This window comes from Argentina anserina, chromosome 6 (assembly GCF_933775445.1).
Source record: "Argentina anserina chromosome 6, drPotAnse1.1, whole genome shotgun sequence".
Lineage (NCBI taxonomy): Eukaryota > Viridiplantae > Streptophyta > Magnoliopsida > Rosales > Rosaceae > Argentina > Argentina anserina.
This window is the reverse complement of record NC_065877.1, coordinates 30,375,349-30,399,809: the sequence shown is the minus strand read 5'-3', so window position 1 is coordinate 30,399,809 and position 24,461 is coordinate 30,375,349. Positions and strand designations below refer to the sequence as shown.

General features: G+C 37.8%; 4 protein-coding genes, 1 long non-coding RNA gene and 1 pseudogene across 6 annotated transcripts; 1 reads left to right on the top strand and 5 right to left on the bottom strand.

Annotated features, from left to right (window-relative positions):
• Nucleotides 1–223: 223 nt before the first annotated feature.
• On the bottom strand, nt 224–2,585 carry LOC126797259 (7-deoxyloganetin glucosyltransferase-like; annotated as a pseudogene).
• Nucleotides 2,586–3,238: 653 nt separating this feature from the next.
• On the bottom strand, nt 3,239–4,689 carry LOC126801027 (uncharacterized). The gene is made up of 3 exons (XR_007672742.1): nt 4,152–4,689; nt 3,434–3,477; nt 3,239–3,328 (listed from the first exon to the last, which is right to left on the bottom strand). It is a non-coding gene; the product is annotated as an uncharacterized LOC126801027 (long non-coding RNA).
• Nucleotides 4,690–7,814: 3,125 nt separating this feature from the next.
• On the bottom strand, nt 7,815–9,765 carry LOC126797941 (7-deoxyloganetin glucosyltransferase-like). 2 transcript variants are annotated; one of them, XM_050524714.1, is made up of 3 exons: nt 9,484–9,765; nt 9,088–9,372; nt 7,815–8,992 (listed from the first exon to the last, which is right to left on the bottom strand). In XM_050524714.1, the coding sequence occupies exons 1-3, from the start codon at nt 9,593–9,595 to the stop codon at nt 8,031–8,033; spliced, it is 1,359 nt and encodes a 452-aa protein (XP_050380671.1). In that variant the 5' UTR covers nt 9,596–9,765; the 3' UTR covers nt 7,815–8,030. The 2 variants fall into 2 exon arrangements, with proteins under 2 accessions (XP_050380671.1, XP_050380670.1); XM_050524713.1 differs by having other exon boundaries at nt 9,088–9,765.
• A 688-nt stretch (nt 9,766–10,453) lies between these two features.
• Nucleotides 10,454–12,204, bottom strand: LOC126799821 (cold shock domain-containing protein 3-like). The gene is made up of 3 exons (XM_050527077.1): nt 11,469–12,204; nt 11,171–11,380; nt 10,454–11,026 (listed from the first exon to the last, which is right to left on the bottom strand). The coding sequence occupies exons 1-3, from the start codon at nt 12,162–12,164 to the stop codon at nt 10,727–10,729; spliced, it is 1,206 nt and encodes a 401-aa protein (XP_050383034.1). The 5' UTR covers nt 12,165–12,204; the 3' UTR covers nt 10,454–10,726.
• Nucleotides 12,205–19,257: 7,053 nt separating this feature from the next.
• LOC126801173 (7-deoxyloganetin glucosyltransferase-like) lies at nt 19,258–21,150 on the top strand. The gene is made up of 2 exons (XM_050528641.1): nt 19,258–19,836; nt 19,953–21,150. The coding sequence occupies exons 1-2, from the start codon at nt 19,335–19,337 to the stop codon at nt 20,888–20,890; spliced, it is 1,440 nt and encodes a 479-aa protein (XP_050384598.1). The 5' UTR covers nt 19,258–19,334; the 3' UTR covers nt 20,891–21,150.
• A 63-nt stretch (nt 21,151–21,213) lies between these two features.
• Nucleotides 21,214–23,189, bottom strand: LOC126801172 (7-deoxyloganetin glucosyltransferase-like). Its single transcript, XM_050528639.1, has 2 exons — nt 22,646–23,189; nt 21,214–22,519 (listed from the first exon to the last, which is right to left on the bottom strand). Exons 1-2 carry the CDS (start codon nt 23,163–23,165, stop codon nt 21,594–21,596), a joined length of 1,446 nt encoding a protein of 481 aa, XP_050384596.1. The 5' UTR covers nt 23,166–23,189; the 3' UTR covers nt 21,214–21,593.
• Nucleotides 23,190–24,461: the final 1,272 nt, after the last annotated feature.

The following is a 24,461-nucleotide window of genomic DNA, read 5'->3' as shown; positions in this document are numbered from 1 at the left end:
TCAACAATGGGGGCTATCTAACTAATTGCTTTGGTGGGCTGGGCTTCGCTAATGCCTTATTTGGGCTTTTTCATGAATTCCTAAAACAAACTTGCAACTACAAGTAAATTAACCATAGTACAAACACATGCTATCAATATAGTTGAATCCAATGGTGGCAATGCAGCAATATTGATCTTATCATCTGGGACTCCATTTTCAAACAACTGAAGAATGGGCCAGGTTAATATCTAAAGCAAAATGTTTCATTCATATGGTAACAGTAAGAACAATAACATCAGCAGCAGCTGCTTTTATTACTTATTAAGGCCAATAGTAACATCATAAAAAACAATTGGTTTACTAGTCTTTTGAAAACATCTAGCTTTACTCAACAGCACAGGATTAACTAAATTGTCTAAGGTTATGGTTGAGGAACCAAGTGGAGCAGTGGCCTTTTCTGCTAGTTTCTTCCACTCCATGACCCCTTGTTTTTCAGTTCCTTAGCCTTCTCTCCCTTCATTAGCTATTTAACAAGCTTCTCTACTTCATCTATATTCACATCATTATTGATATGCATGCCAATACCCCACTTGTTGCAGGCATACCAACAGTTTATCCGCTGATCACTGAGTAATGACCAACATAGCATAGTGTCACAGATCTAGCCATTCAGCTGCCACACTTGCTCCATGTGGCGTTCCATTCCCATGAAGCTAGTCTTATCCAACGGAGTAATGCACTAGTTTCACCCTACTTTGGACTCATCAGGGGATCGGCTCCAAATCATGACCAGTGTGTAGGACGTTCTAGTCCCTTCTTCGACGTTAAGTCTCCGACTAGCAATAAACTCTCCAAACTTAACCGGGTCGGCATGTCTGAACTCTTAGGAAGGGGCAGTCATATATCTGTCACACTCCTGATCATGGAGTAATCTCACATATGCATGAAGCTCATATAACCAGCGATAGGCACTCCTAAAAATGGGATGTGAGAATAGGCACTCCTGCTGATAGACTGTCCATGGTCGAATTCCAACTGTTGTGTGTTAAAAACGCTCCAACTGATGGATGGTTAAGCACTTGCTCTTGTGGACACCAACTTGCTAGTAGGCCTCTTCCCATTGTTTCAGCCGAAAACTCAGCTGGCAAAATCGCAAAATCACCAACAACTAAATCAGGCCTAATAATCCACAAGAAGGGAAGCTCGTTGTTTGCAAGTCCCCAACCAATTTCTACAAGTTGTTGCGGTGTCATGATCACTAAACTCCCAAAATTCACATAAATAATCGAGTTTGGTGCCTTAGTATTGAGCCATAGTAGACAGTCTGTTTCTTCTTTCCATAGACTGTATCCAACAGACTTCATAGGAAGTCCATGGCCTATTTCGGGTTCACTTGGAGTAACCATGTCCAAAAGTTCATTGGTTAAACAGCTCTCATCTGCACCAAACATGTTAACATAAGCCTCTAATCCTCTGTTTCCACAAACAAGAAAATTTGAAGTATTGTTATGCATATATTTCGTTCATTACCTTTAAGTGGTACAATTCCTCTTTCCATCAGAGTGGGAAGTATTTCTAAGTTCATGAATCCAACTGCGGCCAAAGTAAAGAACTGTGCTATAGGAACTCCAAGTTCTTCAGCAACTGTAATTGTGAACCCAGGAAGCCATCCGAGACGATGCTTGTTACCGTTAGATTCTTATTGGCATTCAGTTTGTCGAGGAGATTGCGCAATGGAGCCAAGAACTTAGTTCTGATCAGGGGCGGACCTATTAATAAACCCGAAGGGGTTCAAACCCCCTTAGGTTTTATGATATTGATCCTTGCTTCCTTAATTAGCCAATAGTATAAAAAATTAGTTCTATTCTAGCTTAATTTCATCATCAACCCCCCTAGAATTTCTCATTACCAATCAATTTTAAATGACAAACTAATTATATTGGGAATGTATTTATTATTTTGACAAACCATTATCCCTTATCAATCAAAATATGTAAGATAATTGATTTCTTTTGATAAGCAAATAGAAAAACCTATGCATTTATCAAAAGAAAAAACTAGAAGTAACAAATGGATAAACTTTCTTTACTTGTACATTTTTTTATTTTTGTACTAGTTTAAATAGGAGATTCTCTAAACATCTTAATTTGTACTTGTACACGTAGTTTATGGTATATAAAATTTCCTTCATTTGAAGATGAACGAATTCTATAAAAAATTACACAAAGTTTTAAATTCGGTAGTTTTATTACTATGCTTTAACATGCATAAACGCAATTTCGTATACCATACTTGACCCCCCAGGTTTCAAATCCCTGGTTCTAATGGAAACATAAAGAAAATGGGCATCTCAGGTGTCATTTTCAACTGAATCTGGAAGGCCATCTGGAATAGTTTCAAACTGAAAATCAGGCAAGTGATCAAGAGAGTCAGGTCCAAGAGATTTAAGAAAACGGTTGTGGTTGAACTCTGTTGACAAAGGTTACATGAAAACCTTTATGGTGGAGGAGCTGCGCCAACTGAAGCATTGCCTTAATATGGCTCTGAGATGGCAAAGGAATGCATACAACATGAGGCTTATTTCCTACTCCTACTGGACTCATCTCAGATTGATTATACTGTGTTTACGCAAATACAGGGGAACTTCAACTAGACTCGGAAAACGTTTTTGCATAGCTCTGCCTAGTGATATATCATATATATTGAGTTCTATAAGAATGTATAAGTTGGCAGGAATCAAATATTGCGGCTTCCAAAGAGATCAAATCGTATCTTATTGACTAAAGCAGCACCCTGCAGGTTCATGGATATGTATGTTTATAATGTAGCCACTAAAACCTGAAATGCCAACAAAGAAACCAAAATGAATGGCAGATATGTATATCTCTCCATTAAGAGATAATACTAAATAAGGTTTTACTGATATATTATCACCTTGTCTTTGAACATGATATTATAAGCTGCCAAACAGAGTTTTCTACAGCACAGTACAAAAATAACTAGTCTAATAAGTACTAGATAGCTTGGCCGTGCTTTGCTGCGGGTTTGTGAATGTAATGCTCAACATCATTTTACAACTTCTACTCTATAAATTTGCATAAGTAGAAAAATTTAAGCATGAGTGTTATATTGCAATAGAACTTTGAAATTGAGTTAACAAAAATGAGAAACTTGATCAAGGATATGGCTGGTCATGTTGCTCACAATAACATTTGATTGGCATCCCTCTGTCAGCTCTCTTTTGATAGCATTTACTCACCTGCATTAACCGAAATAATGCCTTTAGAAGATTAGATTGGCATCCCTCTGTCATCGAGTTTTAATTTTTGGCCTAATAAGCATTCACCTGCCAAATTTCAAATAATCACACTTGCAAAGTATATTTTCCAATGGCCAAATAATAAAATGTAATGCTTTACTTGCTCAATTATGCTTTGTTTAATAAACCTACCTGCAAGAGTGTATGCAACTCCATAATAGCTTCAAAACTGCATTCTGGATAGTGAAATTCAAAATGGATGGTTAAGTAAAATAGAATACAACTACTGAATTGAACATGGTCAATTTAAATAAGAACCAAAAATAATGAAATGAAAATGAAAACATGGGAAAACATGGAAATACTCATGCGATCAAATGCCCATAGCTGAGACTTTTCTCACTGACATGAACCAATTTGACTAAATTCTTAACCAACAAAAGAAAAATAGCACTGTAAAAGAAAACCCAGGTCATCAAAGCAAGAACACAAACTTCAGGTAAAAATGAAATCATATACAGAACCCAGAATTAATCAATCAAATAAGTTGATTAGTATGAAACAAACTGGAAATAAGTTGATTAGTATTCCAGTCATAACAATGTAAGTTGTTTAACCTCTGTACAACACTTTATTACATTTCAGATATGGAAGAAAACTTCAGATACAAACTACCATACTTTACAAAATCTTTCCTCGGCAATTTCGCACATGTACAGTTGTATTCAAATGCTCAAAATTATTTGACGACTACTATTCTATGTAGATATCGACTTAAAAAGAAAACATTAGACATGAGTGTTGGTATTGTAATTATGTATTTGTTTTAGAGTTCAGAATTTAGAAACTTGATCGAGTAATGATATTTAAGTTGCAACTTTAGTTGTTCATGTTCCGCACAACAACAAACCTGAGAAGCTGATGTTGCCAAAAATCCAAATTGACATCATAGGAAGAGAAAGATAAAGTCAGGTTCTGCAATAAGGTTGAAACGTTTACTATGCAATAAGAGGCTCACATCATGCTACAGAAGAATGCTATGGTTTCAACATCATGAAATACAAATACATAATATGCAAGAAACAATATACATAGAACTAACCGAAAATGCATGGATCATCTCGTTGTCAAATGCATGGTAAAGCCTGAATCCCTTAAAGTAGAGCAGAAACTTCCTAGTTAAACAGTTGCAATCTCTAACACTAAAACAACTGTTACACACATATTATCAAAATAAAGTTATCTAATCCCATATCACCAAAAACTGAAGAAACATTAATTAATGAATTTTGATAGGTATATTTCAAAAGCCGAGGGACGCTGTAACAGTGAAGCCAAGATGCAGATAAGGCTGAAGAATTCATTAGCATTCTAAAATTTGATTCATAAAAATTAAGGACATTGAAATCGTTAACTCCAGAGCTGCATTGCAACAACAAATTTATATTTTTTTTTCCTATCCAGAAGCATAGGTCCAAGAACTTAAGTCAAAGCATACTGGTTTCTAGCCAAATCAACTAATAAGCAATGGTTTCTTTATATATAAATTACTGTTATTTGATACATAACATTATAATGATCAATTACAAAAAAAATCATGGCCTCCTCCTCTGCATATCAAATAAAAATCACATCAAAAGCTCTTATATTGCATGTCATATTACCTTCAAAATGCATGAAACATTATTCCATTTGGGTGGAGCTACCAATCTTTCGCAATCATATAGGCCATCAACATTCTTTCATTAATTGAATCTGTACCTTAAGCCAAAGAAAATTGATTAGCACAAAAAATGGAAAATAAATAGAAACCATAGAGCTTAGGACATTTTACCCATCAATATTTAGAAGAGGGGAAGGTACCCTATCAACTGCTTCGAGATAAGAATATATTTTTGGCTTCGAGATAAGAAGGACATGCACATAAAGTAAGTCAACCTCCGTATTTTACCCTTGATTATTTATATTCATATGAATTTACAAAGGAGAAGAAGAAACATTAATAATATGGCCATTAGAAAATCAGTTATATACAACTTGCCATAGTAAAAGAAATATCTCACACCTATAAGAGGAAACTCCCACAACAGCAAGACCAGACTTCGTGTTCAATTACATTCCAAAGCGCAACAAATCTCTGATGACTGACATATGAAAATGGCAAAAAATAATTTTACCAACATGTTTATGATATAACAATAAAGGGGGTTTATGTCGGAAACACTACCCTATCATGAAAATGGAAAAGGAGAATGAATAAAGTAATTGAATGCGTGCAAATTTTTATATGAAGCCACATATAGTCATGAGATCAACCTTATATAACACTGTACGTAGATTCAAAAGATTGCAGAACAGGTAACAAAATACTAACACGCTCACCCCGAATTATAGCTCATTTTTTTAACATACAAATAGTCGATTGATTCATACCCTGTGTTCCAAATAACAAAAAGTCTGAAGTGCAGTCCTGCACCAATATGATAGGTAACATCAGTAACTTGATACATAGTTAATCAGCTAAAGCTTATGTAACATATAAGCTTATAGACGTTGCAAATATCATATGGAACATCAAAGTAAAGATAAATTTCACCAATAAATGGCGTTCCCAAAATGGAATAAAAGTGAAACTCAAGAACCCAGAAATCAGTTTAAAATGAAGCCACATAAATCAAGATTCATATCCAAAAGAAAGAGACATGTAATGAAGACCCGTGATCAATCATAAACTGAAACAAACTCACCTTAAATGAGCTCAAACATCAGGGAATCAGGAACAACAACCTGCAAAAAAGAAAAAACTCATTTCAATTCAAGATAAATTCAGAAATACACATCAATTAAAAATTTGACAATCAATCTATTTAAGCATAGATTTATAAAAAGAGAATCCAACCTACACGCAATTTTAGCACCAATTTATACACCTCGACATGTTCTTCCTCTTCAGCTCTTTGCAGAATCTGAAAAGGTATAAATGAAATTAGCATGATGTTCTGGAGAGATATAGAGATATTAGATGGAAATCATCAAACATGTCTTTCATTATCTATTCTCTCCTATACCTTGAAACGTACCCAATAAAGCCCACTCAATAAAGATTAACATGTTTATCTCTGAGTTGAGTATTATCTTAGGTTTACTCTAATCAACTGAAAATCAAGGGAAACAAAAAAAAAACGAATTCAATGGAAAACTGCAACGCACCTGTGTTGCAAGAGCAATATTGGAGAATTGGAATCTCATAGAACGGAAAGACCAAAGAGTGAACTTTTAACTAAACTCAATGGAGCTCCATACCAGAACATGGTCATTCCCTTCATAGGAGAAGAAAACAGAATCTAAAAGGAAATAAAACTACTCACAGGCCAACAAAGGCAGACGGCTTCTGAATCAAACAATTAAAATCCGGTAAGGACTTCACCTCTTCTCTCCAACAAACTACCTTTTTTCCCATCACCCACCCGAGCAAACTACTACTCTGAAGACTGAAGAGATCAGAAAGAGCATAAGCAAAGAGAAGAAGCCGAGAGACAGAGAGAGAGCGAAGATAGACTATCGATCATAAGCGGAAGAACACGCGGTAAGCAATTAGCAGGGGCTGATAAACGTGAAGGCATATAAACCCGCCACCTGTTGATTTGAGACTAAAAGGGAAGGCATTTGCGTCAATTAGTTGTTTGGCCCACCGACTCAGAAAACAAGGCAGTTGGCAAGGAAAAGGACAGCCAGGTCAATAAAACCCATTCCATGGCAACAACGTAAATTACCGAAAAAAACACGGGTTTTCTGCCAAACCCTTATGAACAGTGCCGACCTATAGCGTGTCTAATATATGGTAAATTAATGCTCTTGAGCACTATAGAATAATCGTAGCTGACAAATCCCAACAAGTCATCGATCTCACTCATCTGGTTTATTCATCTTAAGACTGTAAAATCATTCAAATATATTCAGAGGCTTGGCAGCATAACTAGTAAGGCACTTCTATAATCTAAACAGCATTTCAAGTTTACAACTGCAATAACATACGCGGTACTTATTATGAACACAACACTATACACCAAAACATCCAAAGTTTACATATTCCAAATGCTTCACTGAGAAAATTTGACTGATCAAATCCAAATATCCAAAACAACAATCTGGGAATATTTGCCTCTAGTTGCCACAGTGATTATTCTAGAGCCTAGTTATTCTGTCGATACTGTAATCAGACCTTTCAGTAGGAAAAACTGAAGAAATTTAAACCTGCTGCAATCTAAGGACAAACAAAAAATGCAGATAAACCGTTCACAAAGGCAAACACTTTTTTTTTTGCCTCAATTGATATAATGTTTACTTCCCTAATGACCAGCAGTAGAAAAGTTGAGCCCCCAACTTTACAACATATTACAAAAACAGTCATGTTGGATCTCTATGATAGTGAATTTCTTTGATGCATTCATGGTGATGAATTTTTTTTAATGCACTCATGATTCATGGCAGTGAATTGATCTCCTAATAGTTTATACACATGACATATATATGCTCATATGTTATCTTCTTTTCGCATCACAAAAAAAAAAAAAAAAAAAAGAGGTGAACACTTGCAGTCCTTTTGCTTCACAGGAAATAGTGCCTACTTCCTATGGTCTTCCACTACACTATGTTCAAAAGTTAACGAAGCTGTACAATTGGAACTCTAAGGCCAATAAAAACATACAGCAACTCACAATTAAATTTCGTAGTGGAGGGAACATCTGGGTAGTCTGCTCAGACAGGAACCTCTAAGCAGTAAACTTGGTTACTTCTGACCAACATTAGCTTTGTTTAAGAGCACTTCATTGACCAACTTGTCTAAGGTTATGGTTGAAGAACCAAGTGGACTACTGGCCTTTTCTGCTAGTGTCTTCCACTCCATGACATTAGTTTTCATTTTCTTACCCTTCTCTCCCCCCATCAACTCTTTAACAAGCTTCTCTACTTCGTCTCTCTTCACATCACTACCGATCTCCATGCCAATACCCCACTTGTTGCAAACATAGCGGCAGTTTATCGGCTGGTCACCGATTAATGGCCAACAGAGCATAGGCACTCCAGCAGAAATACTCTCAATGGTCGAATTCCAACCGCTGTGTGTTAAAAATGCTCCAACTGAAGGATGGTTAAGCACTTGTTCTTGTGGGCACCAACTCGCTATTAGACTTCTTCCCTCTATTTCAGCCACAAACTCGGGTGGCAGAGTTGCTGATTCACCAAGTATTAGATCAGATCTAATAATCCACAAGAAGGGAAGCTTGCTTTTTGCAAGTCCCCAGCCAAACTCAATAAGATGCTCTGGTTTAATGACTACTAAACTTCCAAAGTTGACATAAACAACTGAATTTATCGCCTTAGTGTTGAGCCAATGCAGGCATTCTGTTTCTTCTTTCCATATACTGTACCCCACGGACTTCAAAGGGTGTTCTGGAATTTGATTGAGAAGCAACTGGAGAGGGCCAACGGCATAAACTGGTGGAAGCAGCGATGCCGATGTACTCTTAGAGAGAGAATCTAGAACAACTGGCTCCAGGGCATCAAAAGTATGAACAAGAACAGCTGAAGCTTTAAGAACACTCTTCACTGCGTCCAAGGTGAAGTTGAACATGATGTTGTCAGGGTTTGTCGTTCTCCAAGAGCCTGGGAGATCCCTGAAATGGAGGTCTTTAATTCCGGGGATCCAATCTATTACCTTGTCCAAAAATCCATTTGTTAAACAGCTCTCATCTGCAACAACCAAGTGAAGAAACGATCATTATCTGTTAAAGAAATTGAAAAAAAAAAAACAAATTAAACATTTGACTCAATAACTCCTTCAGTACCTTTGAGTGGTGCAAGTCCTTTTTCCACCAATGTGGGAAATTGTTTACATCCCATGAATCCTATTGCAGACAAAGTAAAGAATTGCGCTACAGGGATGCCAAGTTCTTCAGCAGCTGTGATAGTGAACGCAAGGAAACCATCAGAGATGATGCAAGTCACTGGAATCATATTTCCATCTAGTTTGTTAAGAAGGTTACGAAACGGATCCAAGCAATTTCTTCTGACGGAATCACAAAGCAAAGGGGTGTTTTGGGTGTCACCTGCAACTGAATTTGGAAGGCCATCTGGAATGGTTTCAAAGCAAAAGTCAGGCAATGGATCAAGAGAGTTTGGTCCAAGAGATTTAAGAAAGCGCTTGTGGTTGAACTCTGTATTGACAAAGGTAATATGAAAACCTCTGTGGTGGAGGAGTTGAGCTAACTGAAGCATTGCCTTTATATGGCTTTGCAGTGGCATTGGAATGCATACAGCATGAGGCTTATTACTCACTCCCAAGGAACTCATCATGTATTCACTGAAATGCAGTACAACCTTAAAAGGAATAAGTTTATGTGTGGGTCTGCATTAGTACAAAGGTATGCTATATATAAGGGTGGAGGGGTTTGTTAAGATTGACATATGCTGCATTTTCACATAGGTAGAAATCTAATCTTGTGCAATGAATTTGCAAACCATGTTAAAATGGAATCGAATCTCACACAAAATTAAAAGAGTATCCTGCAGAGTGCAGACAAATGAGCTAGCTCTTTTGTAGAAGGTTAGAGAGCAGTTCTAAAATAGGGGAATCTATCATAAACCTAAAATTCCAGAATAGTAACGAAATAAAAAGCAAAAACAATAAAAGCAAAAGCAATAAAAAGCAAAAGAAACCAGCAGAAACAGTTAAAGTATGGTCCACATTGCTGGCCACTTCTCTCACCAAGTTGTACCCCATGTATCCATGTGAATCTTCCAATATTGAGATATAATTAAATAGGGATATCATCACCTTACCTTTAAATATGTTAATTACTCAATCCAACCAAGAATTTGACGACATTCAGGCATCTTAATCATAACTAAAAGTAGCATATATCAAAGAATTGAAATCAAATATGGGGACTTCTCTACCATAATGGACATTTAAATAGCAAGAATTATCAGCGCATTGGAATGTTTCATTATTCGGTCAACCTGAAAACATATATATCAGAAACCAACCTGAGGATAATATCAAAAATACAAGAGCATGCAGTTCAAGGAGAAATGAATTACCAAAAATATGAGAGGAGCAACCTAGCTGTCAGATGAAACCGGATCAAATAGTTAACAAACAACATACAAATAAATAAATAAATAAATAAATACATCCCATTCACAAAAAACATTACAAACAAAAAAAACCAAAAAACAATGAAAAATCAATAACCATATGGTTAAGGAACTCCAAGAAAGCTCAAATGAGCAACTTCTATTGAAAATCTTAGGCAAGACATGCGAGAGCAACAAGTTCATGTTACTTCATCATCTTCTTCAATACTATATTCACAAGCCAGAAACATCTAGTCTCTTATCTAAGAACAAAAAAACAACCACTCTAGAGAATTTCTAACCGAGAAGAGTTCAAGCAAAAACTCTGGTTCATCAGTAGATTGCATATTAACCAGCAGGGCAGTCCCTGGCCCAGTGACCCATCTTTCCACACTTATAGCAGCTGCTTGTTGATGCAGACCGTCCTCCATATTCACCCGGAGCATTGTTTGAAGGAACAGAGCAATCTCTTGCCCAATGCCCATCCTTTCCGCACTTATAACAGGAAGAACCAGTCTTCACACCATAGCTGCCTTGGCTGCTTAACTCGCTTGAACCATAAACAATCTTGGGGTTTCTTGCACCTTGTGCACTACCAGCTGCCACAGTATTCTCATTGCACCACTTGAAGAAACCGCAAGAGCTTCCCTAATTCAACCAAGTAACTAATCTATCAACCACTTCCACCCAAATTCAACTACACACACTACATAATGACACATTTCACACTTGCCAAACAATTTAATCTAGTAACAAAAGCAGTAAATTAGGAACAAAAAAACAAGAGGGTACCTCATTTCCAGGACAGCGATAGAATTGGCTGCCGATATTGTTGCCAGTTTTCGCTGTTAAGATTCGGCATTGCCCAACACCACAAGGACATTGCAGAGCTGGAAATGTAGAATCAGGTGTCCTACTAAAGCTACCACTACTGGCACCAGCCATGGCATTAGCCCCTGAATCATTGTCACACCACTCAAAGAAACCACAACCCCCATTTTCCTATCATAATTCAAACAACCATTAATTCCACTATGAAATCCAAAAACAAAGTAAAATAAACGCAATGAAATCAAATCAGATTGTATACCTGTCTAAGTGGACATTTGTAGAATTTTCGACCTCGATTCTTCTCAGTATTTGCAGTGAGCACCATGCAGGTTCCAGATCCACAAGGGCAGCTTTTCTCAGGATACGACGCATCGTCGCCGCCGTTTTTACCAGTATACCCTCCTCCGCCGCTGTAATTACCACCATAGCCTGCGCTGCCTCCTCCACCGCCAGGAGCATCGCAATCGCGAGCCCAGTGTCCGGACTTCCCGCACTTAAAGCACGCGTCGCCGGTCGAAACACCGCCGTCTCCCGCCGCCGCAACAACCCCACCAGAAACTCTCCCTTTTCCAAATCCACCGCCGCGCGGCGGAGGCTCAGAGAACACGCTCTGGTTTCCTTTGAGCGCCGCGGTGTAGAGTCCGCCGTCGCCGTCGCCGTCGGGTATCTCCTTTCGAATCGCGGCGCGCGGTGGCGGCGGCGACGGTGCAGATAAGACGGCGTACGGGGAGGGCGTTGCGGGGTAGAGACCGCCGCCGCCGGATGTCTCCATCCGATTCGCGGAGCGCGACGGTGCCGACAAGACGGCGTATGGGGAGGGGGTGGTGAAACGGCGGCGCTTGTTGGCGAGAGCATGGGCTTCGGCGGCGGCGACCTGAGAGAGAAAGTCGTCGTCTAGGTCGTCGTCGTCGTCGTCGTCGATTTGGATAACGGATCTTGGCGCTTGCGATTTCATATCTTTGAGCTCTGGAATTGCTGAGATGAAGGAAGGAAACAGTGAGAGCCAAATAGGAAGGAACATCGATTTTGCTTTTAATTTTGATTTTGCCCCTTATTTCCCTCCCTCGAGCTTTCCCGGCCTTTTTTTTTTCTTCTTTAACCAACGGTCCTTCTATTCTGTTAATTTTGTAAATATAACCCACCAATTTATTTTCATGTCGAAATAAATCTAAAAAATATAAGAGATGCCATTAGTGAAAGGGTGGACTTCAGTCCATTCGGTTTGGTATTAGACCTGAATCGGAAACTGAATTGAATTTGAATTTCGGTTTGATTTATGATTTTTTAATATGTAAAATTAAAAATTAAATCGATCGGTTTAATTTTTTTATTTAAAAAATAATTAATTTAAATTAAAATTGACATATTTAATGTTTTGGAGTTCCCCCTCTTTTTTTACTTATTTGAAAAAATTGTGAATATGAATATATAACTATAATACGACCAAAAAAATGAGGGCTTAAATATAATTTTGTAAGCAACATATTACTTTCAATCTTTTACTTACACGACATTTTGAAAATTGATAGATGTATATATATATATATAACTATGTGCATAAATATATTTATATATGTATATTTATCTATATGCATATATATTCTTTTATATATATATATATATTTATTTAAACATATATTCTTATATTATATTGAGGTGGATTTAGTAATTACACATCCACTTATATATATATATATACAAAATTTCTTAGTTGTGGATGTCTGCACTATCTGTACGGTGTGAATTCGGCGATTTCGGCCACCGGTAACGGCATAACAACAGCACCGACCAGCACAACCTCACTCCCCTCCTCCCAGCGTTCATGTCTGTGCCGGCTGGAATCTCGAAATCTTTGCACAGTGCCCAGAAAATTTGAAATTTCAAGATTTCATCCGGCCCACACCGACGCTGCAGCTCCGGTTAGCACAGATAAGAGCACCGGGAGTGCAACTGTGCTGGTCAGCGCCATCGTTATGTGTCGCCGGTAGCCGGAATTGTCGAATCAGCACCGTGCGGACGTCCGCAGCCGAGAAGCTTTGTACACACACACACACACACACACACACAATATATATATACATGATATGTTTGTTTTAGCAAACGTATTTAAAACATATATATATAGGCCTACATATATATCATAGATGATTATATATACATATATAACACTACAAAAGAGAAACATATAATTATATATGTTATAAAACCTAAAATTACATTAATCAAATCAAATATTTGGTAAGATAAACGTAAAACGACATCGTTTTATGAATAATTCGATTTTTCAGTTCAGTTCGATTTTTTATGTGCCCAAATCAAAAATTAAATCAAATTGATTTAGTTCGGTTCGATTTGTATTCAGTAACGTTTGTTTTTCAACCACAGCTCGATATTTTCTGTTCGAAAGTGTCTCCCATACCATTGGTGTCCTTTTATTGCACTACTGCAAAAGTAACAGCACTTGGTATTACGAAGCTAATTGGTCCGTTTTAAAAAAGTAAAGTAAAAAAAACACTGATGAGGCTTGGTAGTACAATAGCCCAGTGTCCTTTTATTGCAGGGTGTCATGTACGTACGTCTTTAATAGACAATTTTGGACAGGTCGAGTGGGCAACGGCTTGGGTATGTCAAAGATCCAATTGATATTGATGCATATTAAGCATTGACATGATCATGATTAGAATTACATGGATACTCCAACGTAAATTGTTTAATTTATAGGGTGCGGTAGGTACATTGATCTTCAGTGCTATGGTAGGACAAGCGGACGAAAGTGTGTCGAGATACAATGAACGGGGTGTAGCACGATGTTGTTGAGGTGGTTTATGCTTATGCATATGAGGAGTTGTGGTTGATCGAATCTGATATTTTGAGTGTGGGTTTCGTTTGTGGATCTTATGTCAAAGTGATTTGTTGATTGGGCATGAGCTTGTTTTGGGGCCTAGGTCCAGATTTTTTTTTTCTAATTCTGTTTCCTAGTTAGTTTACTTTGTTGTTTTGCGAAATTTATTTAGTGCACGGCCCATATATTTACACGGGTGATCAAAGCCGTTCATTTCAACAGGTGGAGCATATTTCGATTGTGTGAGACCAGACTCTGATATAGTAGAAAAGGCGCGCGTGAAGCATTCGACATACCCCGCCACCAATCTCCTCCCCTACACTATTTTGAGATAGAACACGGCCTAGGAGCATCTCTGAATATGCCATACTAATCACCAGCGTGGCACCCGATGAGTTCGATCGGTGGAGCTGGGGTGAAGATCTAGTCGTCGGCGGCTTCGGTTTTGAGGTTGAGTTCGATCGATGCTTCTGCAACTTCCGTCTCTCTATCGGGTTCCTCTTCTGTGATTAAACTTCTCCATGATCTTGATTAATCATCCCATAGAGAAGCAGATCTTGATTCATCATCCTTCTTGGTCTCAATTGTTAAAATTGGGGTTGAAGTCAGAATCAATGAAAAACAAATCCAACACAGTAACCACTAACCATTTAAGCTCTAATTCGCTGCTGGTATATGTGAAGAGACTAAAACGAAACAAACAAATCAAAGAAGAGGCGAGGGACGAGAAGGGGTCGTGGTGCTGTGTCCTTCAGGTAAAGAGGGTGATACATCAGTTCATGTGCAGTTCTTATAGAACACAAACAACAGCCTTAAACCCCCAGTTGTACTAATAGCGCGTGGTGTGCAACTAAACCCGCGTATCTACACGGGCCGTGCACATAATAAGCTCTCGTTGTTTTGGGTTAGTCTTCTCTCCCTCTTTGAGCCAGTTTTGAGTTGGTTAGGTATCGATAAATCATTTAGTTGGGCGTGTTTATCGTTATATATCGTTATGATGTTCAACATCGGTTAATTCTTAGAGAATTTTCGTGGATACTCATCAGTATATGATATTCATATTTATAAATATAACAATATATTTGTCATTATTGTGGTAAAATACATTTTTATTTAAGTAATTATAGTTAATTATAAATAATTATTCCACTTATAATATTTTACATGTTTTTGAACAATTTCTTGTAAACATGATAATTATGTTTAATGATAAATATATATGTAAAATAAATATGATAATTTTATTCAATTAAATTATTTTTGATATGGTAACTTTATTCAATTAGTTGTAAATGATTGTACGATATACATCTATGTGCCATAGACACACCCTAATTCTTAGTAACAACAGATGTTGCGATGAACTATTGATTTAAAATGGGTTAAGAACTTGCTGTCATAGTTGACGTATTATTTCACATAATAAATTGTTTTTGATCGAGTATGATAGATGTGAGAATAATTCGAAAAATAACTGATTTTTTATTGAATGATATGAGAGTATATATAAGCATTACGTAGACAGAATTTCGTAGGATCTGAAATCCTAGTCTAATACAGATATGCAAATTTGTCCCTAACATGAAACCTAATCAAATTAAGACACATAAGAATACAATAGTAATTATTCCGGAAGAGTTTCGTAGTTAACAAAAACTAGTTAAACTACAACGTATGATGATTTCGTCGACTGAGTGACCTATGTGTCGTTTGTCTTCTTATCCTCCGCCCAATCCCGGAGTTTTCTTAAATTAATTCTCAAGTCTCAATCCCGAGTTCTTTGGTATTATGTAAACATATACCATTCTCTTAGATTACAAGCACGAGTGTGGAAATCAAAAACGATTCAGCACCGAAAAGGCCGGCCTTGGGCTAAAGCCACTAAAGCAACAGCTTTGGGCCCCCAATTTTAAGGGCCCCCTTAATCATATACACATAATAATAATAAAAAAAATTGGGTCGTGAAAGAAAAAAAAGTTGTGATAGCGTTTTTTACGATAAACGCTATGAAAAAAAAAGGGCCGGACTTCAAAATACCAAAATAAAGAACGAGATTCCAAAATTTATATATGTACTAGGTATTAACCCGCGCGCTTACACGCGGGTGTTGTAAGAATTGTATTTAAAAAAATGTATTGAAGGATAGATTGAAGAAAATGTATATAAACGTTTAACACATGATCTATATATAAACGTTTAGCACATGATCTGATTTGCATAAGTATCCCAACATATGTAGTTTTAGAATGAGCATGAATTATTTCCAACATACTGCTTCATTTATTAACAAATTTAAGAATGAACATGACCAATGTAATACAGATTTGAAAACAACGAACTCTAATATACTGACAACACATATGTTCTTACATTTTATTACAAAATGATATGAAAATTTCATCTTCAGTAATATTGCTGAATTGTCGATCCTCTTATTGTATTTGGCACATAACTACTGGTAGATGTACTAAGACAAAACATACAATGAGATATTAAACTGATATGTGCATATTAATATAGTAATGAAAGTAATACAATAGACTTGTATACCTCCCAATATCAACATTATTAACTATTTTCAGCATGTCAATTACTGTCTGGATGTTAAACCTTGATCCATGCTTTTTTTCTTTTTCCTTCCTTGACTGTGAATACACTGCTCCCACATTAAACCTTGAATCATTATATTCGATGATCCATGTAAATTGCACAAACATTTTCTCCTCTATCAGATGGGGGGTCTTTCTTGACCTATTATTCTCTGATAATTGACCAATTGTTCACATGGCATTCCAAATAATACATTTGCTGGATCTCCTGTAAGTATGGTTTGGAAGTCTCCACTCTCATCCTGAAGAGTGATCTCCATCCTGTAACTTTTATAAAAATTAAAGTTAGTAATAATTAAGCATATTTGTGACAACATATACAAAACATTTGTATCAAAAACAACATTATTTGACTAACATGGGAATGCCAGATTGAGACCTATCCACCGGACATCTGAAACAATGAGGCTCTATTTGTTTCAGTTCCTGACTGCACTCTTCACAGGCTGTGTAGTACCAGCCTTTGTGAAAATCAATTTTTATGATGGCAGCCTTGATCAATAACTCATGACTCTGTTTTATAAACAGTGAATCAGTGATTAATTATATAAAAAATGAAATATATGTACAGTTATTTGGATTTACATCACACACCATCTGTTTTGAACTGCAAATGTTATCACTCGAATCCAATGCTTTCACAGATGTTCCACTGTCTCTAATTGATTTATTGTTTTAAAAATAATAAAAAAATGAATAAAATTATGAAATACATTAATATATGAGGTTAGAATGCAGTAGACATATATTTCAATACACTGAACATGTTTTAAAGATATATACCTAACTCTCAAATCATATGTCTCACGGATATTTGGATTTACAGTTATAGAAGTACTCAAACATGTCTATGAAACCTACATACCAAAATAACTGTGATTCATATTACTATCAATCTATAACATATGAAACAGGTGAACGCAATATTAATGAACACGTTTATTATAGAGAGAGAATATGTATACGAAGAAAATGGTGATTCTGTTTCAGTTATTGGAGTTTTGGAGCAACTACAAGAGGACCATTGGCTTGGGTGAAGATCAGACTGTGTCTTGGGTAATGTAATGTGTGTCGTAACTGTCATTTCTATCTTTCTTGTATGTATCTAGTGCTGATTTTCTTTAGCACCAGTAGGAAAATTTAACAATCTTCTATGTGTGAGACCCCTCTAAGAATGTATTGATCTTTCAAGGATATCAGTAAGTCAATATTTTTTGACTTTGTGGACAAAAGATATTGACAATGTAAGTCAATACAAAACCTTGTTGGTTGAGACAATGTATTACATGAGCAATTTTGTAATATAATACAACAATTACTTGTATTTATATTTGTTGTTATATTACTTTTAGTCTTTTACTAACATTTATGATGGAACTACATCTTACATTATGTAGAACAACAATTTATAAGCACTTTGAAATGAGTAAAGATAGCAGTTATACATGCTTGGATTGCTTACAAACTTTTGTTAACCATACTTGTTACTGTTGCATGTGCTAAGAGAAGCTTTTCGAAGTTAAAGTTGATCAAATCTTATCTTCGATCAACTATGTCTCAAGAAAGACTTGATGATTTGGCTATGTTATCGATTGAAAAGGAGTTGGCGGAAAAGCTTGAGTGTTTGTACTTAATTGACACTTTTACTTCCAAAAATGCAAGAAGGGAAATTTGTGAGTAAAAATGTACTGATATTTGTAACTTTTTATATTTTTGTTTCAAACATTATAGCATTTTATTATTATTGAAAGTTTTATTGCTATGTTTTGTTGTTTCAAAATTTATTGTTTCAATTTTTTTTTTTGACAAAATGCCCCAATTTGTCTCGTCGCTTCGAGCCCCGGAAACCTCAGGACCGGCCCTGAGCACCGATTTGACTTGTGGGTTTCGCAAACCATTTCTAGACCAGTTCTGGCACACAAGGTGTTTGATAAAATGACTGGATACGGTCTTAGTTCAAAGTCGTTGAATTCTTACTTTCCGTCCGTCCTAATATTATTCCACAGGAAGGGAGACTGAAATTTTTTCCTTTTTTCTTTTACAAAGTTATTATGAAAATTTCACTCGTTGATTGGAAACTACTTGTAGCCATTTTGCCCACAAGAATTTGAAGTGGCAATAATATTAGTACTTGATGCTGCTACTTGTTACTCCGTCTGGCTGCGCTATATTGCAGGAGATAAGGGGAAGTGAGAGTTATCAGATTAGTATAGAATCCCATCTTGGGTACGTTGAAGGTCACTGACATTGAACTGGAGTGTCCATATTGATCACTGTGCGGGATTGTTCCCCTGCTGAGCTCTAGGCACTTATTAGAAAGTGAGAATATCTATAAACTCATAGTACAATTATTATAACAATTTGAGGAGAAAATTTTACCGGTAAGTCAAACTTCTCATCTACACATGATTTGATTCTATTTATATCATTTTTCACATCATGTTTTTTTTACTTGTCATACTACTCTCGCCCAAACTGGACTCATTTTTCAGAGTTCTAACTGGATTAGGTAATGAATGGTGGTTGGCTGGTTGCACCGTCTAGATTTGCTCATTCAATCTGGAGTTGTAGAGATTCTGCAAAAGGTCCCCGTCAAAATGTAGCCCACTAGCCTATAAATGATGTGTATCTGTTAGTAGACACACACGCACACACAGAGTTGGGACGTTCTAAGATGTTCTCTAGTAAGCCCCATGCTGTTTGTATTCCAGGTCCTGCTCAAAGCCACATAAAGGCTGTGCTTAAATTGGCAAAACTCCTACACCGCAGAGGTTTTTATATAACCTTTGTCAACACAGAGTTCAATCAGAAGCGGTTCCTCAAGTCGCTAGGACCCAATTGTCAAGATGGCTTCACTGATTTTCAGTTTGAAACCATTCCAGATGGCCTTCCAGATTCAAAGGAAGATGCCGCTCAAGACCTCACTTTACTTTGCGACTCTGTCCGAAAAAAGTTCTTGGCTCCTTTCCGTGATCTGCTCATAAAACTAAATAATACTGAGACTAATCCTCCAGTGACTTGCATCGTTTCAGATGGTTTCATGTCCTTGTTCACCATCATAGCAGCTGAAGAAATTGGAGTCCCTGTAGCACTCTTCTATACTGTTTCTGCATCCTCGTTCATGGGATTCACACAATTTCGCACTTTGGTCCAGAAAGGTCTTGCTCCATTAAAAGGTGACTATATAACTAGATAAACGTAGATATACATACATAGATATACATATTGACATGCAGTTGTTTCATAATTTTGATGCATATGGTATCAGTAACTTGTGACTTGGGCGTTGCAGATGACAGCTGGTTCACAAATGGATTTCTGGACCAAAAGATAGATTGGATTCCAGGAATGAAAGATATTCGTTTGAGGGATCTCCCTAGCTTTTTCCAAACAACAAATCCCAATGACCCTTTGCTGAACTTCTGCCTGGAAGGCACGGATATCGTTCACAGAGCTTCTGCGGTTGTATTACTTACTTTTGATGCTTTGGAACATGATGTTTTGGATGCTATCTCTTCTATGATTGGTTGGCCACCTGTTTATACAATTGGCCCTATCGAGTTACTTCTGAATCAGATTCCAGATGATCCTTTGGAGTCTGTGGGATACAGTCTGCTGAAAGAAGAAAATGAGTGCCTTGAATGGTTGAAGGATAGAGTGCCAAATTCAGTTGTTTATGTGAACTTTGGAAGCGTAGCGGTCTTGACACCAAAACAGCTTGTAGAGTTTGCTTGGGCACTTGCAAATAGCAAATTTCATTTCTTGTGGGTAATTAGGCCTGATCTTGTTCTCGGAGAATCAGCTATTCTACCACCTGAATTTGTTGCAGAAACCAAAGAAAGAGGTCTAATAGCAACTTGGTGTCCACAAGAGGAACTGCTTCATCATCCTTCAGTCGGAGGGTTCCTTACACACTGCGGCTGGAATTCGACAGTTGAGAGTCTGACAGCCGGAGTCCCGATGCTTTGTTGGCCAGTCTTTGGTGACCAGCAAACAAACTGTTTCTATACTTGTAGCAAATGGGGCATTGGGATGGAGATTAGCAACAATGTCAAGAGAGACGAAGTAGAGAAGCTTCTTAGGGATTTGGTGGAAGGAGAGAAGGGTAAGAAGATGAAGAGTAAGGTCATGGAGTGGAAGAAACTTGCGGAAGAAGCCACGGCTCCAGAGGGTTCTTCATTCAAAAATCTGGACAACCTAGTGAATCAAGTTCTACTGCGGAAATGCTGAATGTTTCGGGGTAAAATTGTTTGGCTAAATGTTATATTTGTATAAGAATAATGTTATTCGAAGTAATGTCTACTCCGCTTAGTAGATTGAAAGGATATGATGGAATTGGTATTTGGTAGTCTCAAGAAACTAGTCTTTTTCAAGTGTGTTTGGCTCAAGATTTGGTTGTATAGTTGTGCTGCGTTTATTTGTTGGGCCAGAGTGTGACTGATAACAGTGTATTAACATCTGCGGACGTATCCATTAACAAGAGTTCACAATACTGCACCATCTTTAAAGCAGTTCTCTTATGCCAAACCATGAGCTACATATGGTTGGCTTTTTTACACACACGCTTCCAATTCACTTCTTGTATCAGCAAACGGACTCCTAACACTGCCCCGATCTCAGTTACGTCTAACTCTGTTTTTGACAGTGCACTAGTGATGCACAATGCATCACCCTCAGTATGCGGTTTCGTTATACTACAGACCGGCAATACCTCCAAAGACCTTCCATAGCAGTAGACTTCAATGCTGTCGCGATGGTTAAAGCCAACGAACCAACCAACTCACCAAGGTCATTCCTAATTCACTCTGCAACTCACTGATTCTTAAATCAAAAACACAAATTGTAATTGCAAATGATACATATTACATGATTATTCGATCCACTAGTTATAAAACATTATCATCAAAAATATTGTGCAAATCTAACTCTCTGTTTACAGCATTTGATTCACTAAATTGTCCAAATTTTTCGATGATGAACCGTGGGGAGCAGTAGCTTCTTCGGCAAGCTTTTTCCACTCCAAGGCCTTATTTTTCATTTCCTCGCCCTTCTCTCCCTCCATCAACTCTCTAACAAGCTTCTCAACTTCATCTCTCTTGACATCATTACTAATCTCCATGCCAATTCCCCATTCATTACAAGCAAACCAACAATTTGTTTGTTGGTCAGCAAAGAACGGCCAACATAGCACTGGCACACCTGCACACAAACTCTCAAGAATCGAGTTCCAACCGCAGTGTGTCAAAAATCCTCCAACTGATGGGTGGTTTAGCACCTGCTCTTGCGGACACCAACTTGCAATGAGACCTCTTTCTTTGGTTTCAGCTACAAACTCCGGTGGCAGAATCGCCGACTCACCCACAACCAGATCGGGTCTGATGACCCAGATGAAGGAAATATTACTATTTGCAAGTCCCCAACCAAACTCTATAAGATGCTGCTGTGACATTACCGCTATACTACCAAAACTTACATAGATCACTGAATTAGGCTCCTTAGAATCAAGCCATTCGAGACACTCAGTCTCTTCTTTCCATAGACTGTGTCCCATATTCTTCAAAGGGTCATCTGGTAATTGATTGAGGTGTAGTTGTTGAGGCCCAATTGCATAAACAGGTGGGAGCTTCGGCATAGATGAGAGAGCCTCCAGAACATGAGGCTCCAAGGCATCAAAAGTATGAACAATTACTGCACAAGCTTTATCAACTCTATGAATGGTTTGGAGCATGAAGTTGAACAAGATGTTATCGGGGTTCGTAGTTCGAAAGTGGGTAGGTAAATCCCTCAAACGGATATCTTTCATTCCTGGAATCCAATCTAATACCATGTCCAAGAACCCATTTGTCAAGCAGCTCTCGTCTACAACACCCAGAACCATGTAATTAGTAAAGGAAAATGGCCAGATCAAGTTTATAAGATCTTTTCAATAATTAAAACACATGCAAGGTACTTAGTGAATCTATATTCATTGATCATTATCAGTACCTTTGAGTGGTGCGAGTCCTTTTTCCACCAAAGTGGGATATTGTTCATATCCCAGAAAGCTGCAAGCAGAAATAGTGAAATACACTACTGCAGGCACTCCAAGCTCTTCAGCAGCTAAGATGGTGAACGGCATGAAACCATCGCAGACGACAGAAGTCACCGGAGGACCACTGTCTTGGTCGTTGAGCTTCAACAGTAGTTCTAGACAAGGAGCCAGAAGCTTATCTTTCATGATAGCATCAGAAACTAAGTCGACATCTTGGGTGGCATCTTCGTCTGAGCTCGGAAGGCCATCCGGAATGGTTTCAAACCTGAAATCAGGCAAACCATCGAGGGAGTTGGGTCCTAGAGATTTAAGAAATCGTCTGTGGTTGAACTCTGTGTTGACAAAGGTAATGTGGAAACCTCTATGGTGGAGAAGCCTCGCTAATTTGAGCATTCCGGTTATGTGGCTTTGAGCTGGAACTGGAATAAAAACTGCATGGGGTTTATCAGCTACGAATTCCTTGGAGAAACCCATCGATCGATCTTAGCTAGCTAGAGATTGTACGTGTCTGTTTGAATATTGCAAGTCCGATCTTGTCTGTTATTTATACAAAATGATTCATTAGATTTTCAAATAAGGTCTGGCCCGCTGCCGGCGCTGCGTTCAACTTTGAATTTTTTGGGTCAATGCGTTCAACTTTGAATAGAATAGGAATCTAGGGACGAAGAAGAGGAAAGAAAAGCCGAGATTGCACTCCAAGTTAGCTTCTTTTTTCTTTGTTTTTTTAAACGGGAGCAACTTCCATTAGAGGGCCAAGAGGCCAAAGCAGAAACAAAACACAATAAGAAAGCAGAATAAAAGAGAAGCAAACAAGCAGAAAGCATTGACCAAAAAACAAGCAGAAAGCAAAAGAAAGAAAAGAGACAGCCTAAGCAATTAGTGCTTGCCACACACGGCTCAGCTCAACAAGGGAAGAAAGAGAGAGCCTAGTGTCACGAGCTTACTTCTTTCGCTATGCTACTCGTGCGGTCTTAGCAACTCCTTTATGCTAAGTCAGCCTTACTCGCAAACGTCCTGCTAGAACAATTGAAAGGCAAGAGAATATTTCGAAAGAGAACTTATATTGAATAAGAGAACTTATAAGTTTACTAGATAGCTTGCTTGCTAGATTGCTTGATTGAACAAATGAGAGGGGTGCATTGCTATTTATAGGCCTCCTCATCCTATTTTACAAGTTCTAGATATTTCTAGGACTAAGTACATTGTAGAGAATTCTAGAGAACTCTACATAAGTCTATACAACTCTACATGCTTCTAAGATGATCATTGAGTGTTCTAGAGAACTCTAGAGTAGTCTAGTTCCACTAGGCTCTCCAAGGTTCTAGAGAAATCCGGAAATGTCTCAAGGCTTCTTGAGACTTCCACCATCTTCTAGGATCTTCTATGACCTTCCAAGGAGTTCCGCCATATTCCGGATCCGTCTAGAATGCTCAAGGTAAAATTTGGCTTAACTTTGGCGGGATGTGACATTCTCCCCCACCAAATCTCGCGATGCCCTCATCGCGCCTCATTGTATCGCTGGATCATGTCCTTGAACTGCCAAAGCGTATCTTCAGACTCCCAGCTTGCTTCCGTATCAGGCAGACCTCTCCACTTGATGAGGTATTCTTTGTAACTTGGTACGCCTCGACGTCGAATGATCCGATCTGCGAGTACTTCATCGACTTCCTTGTCGAAGTTGGTGATTACCGCCGTTGGTGCCCGATGCGATATTCCCCTCGATGGGTCTTCCTCGTCCTCATTGTAGGGCTTCAACATACTCACGTGGAA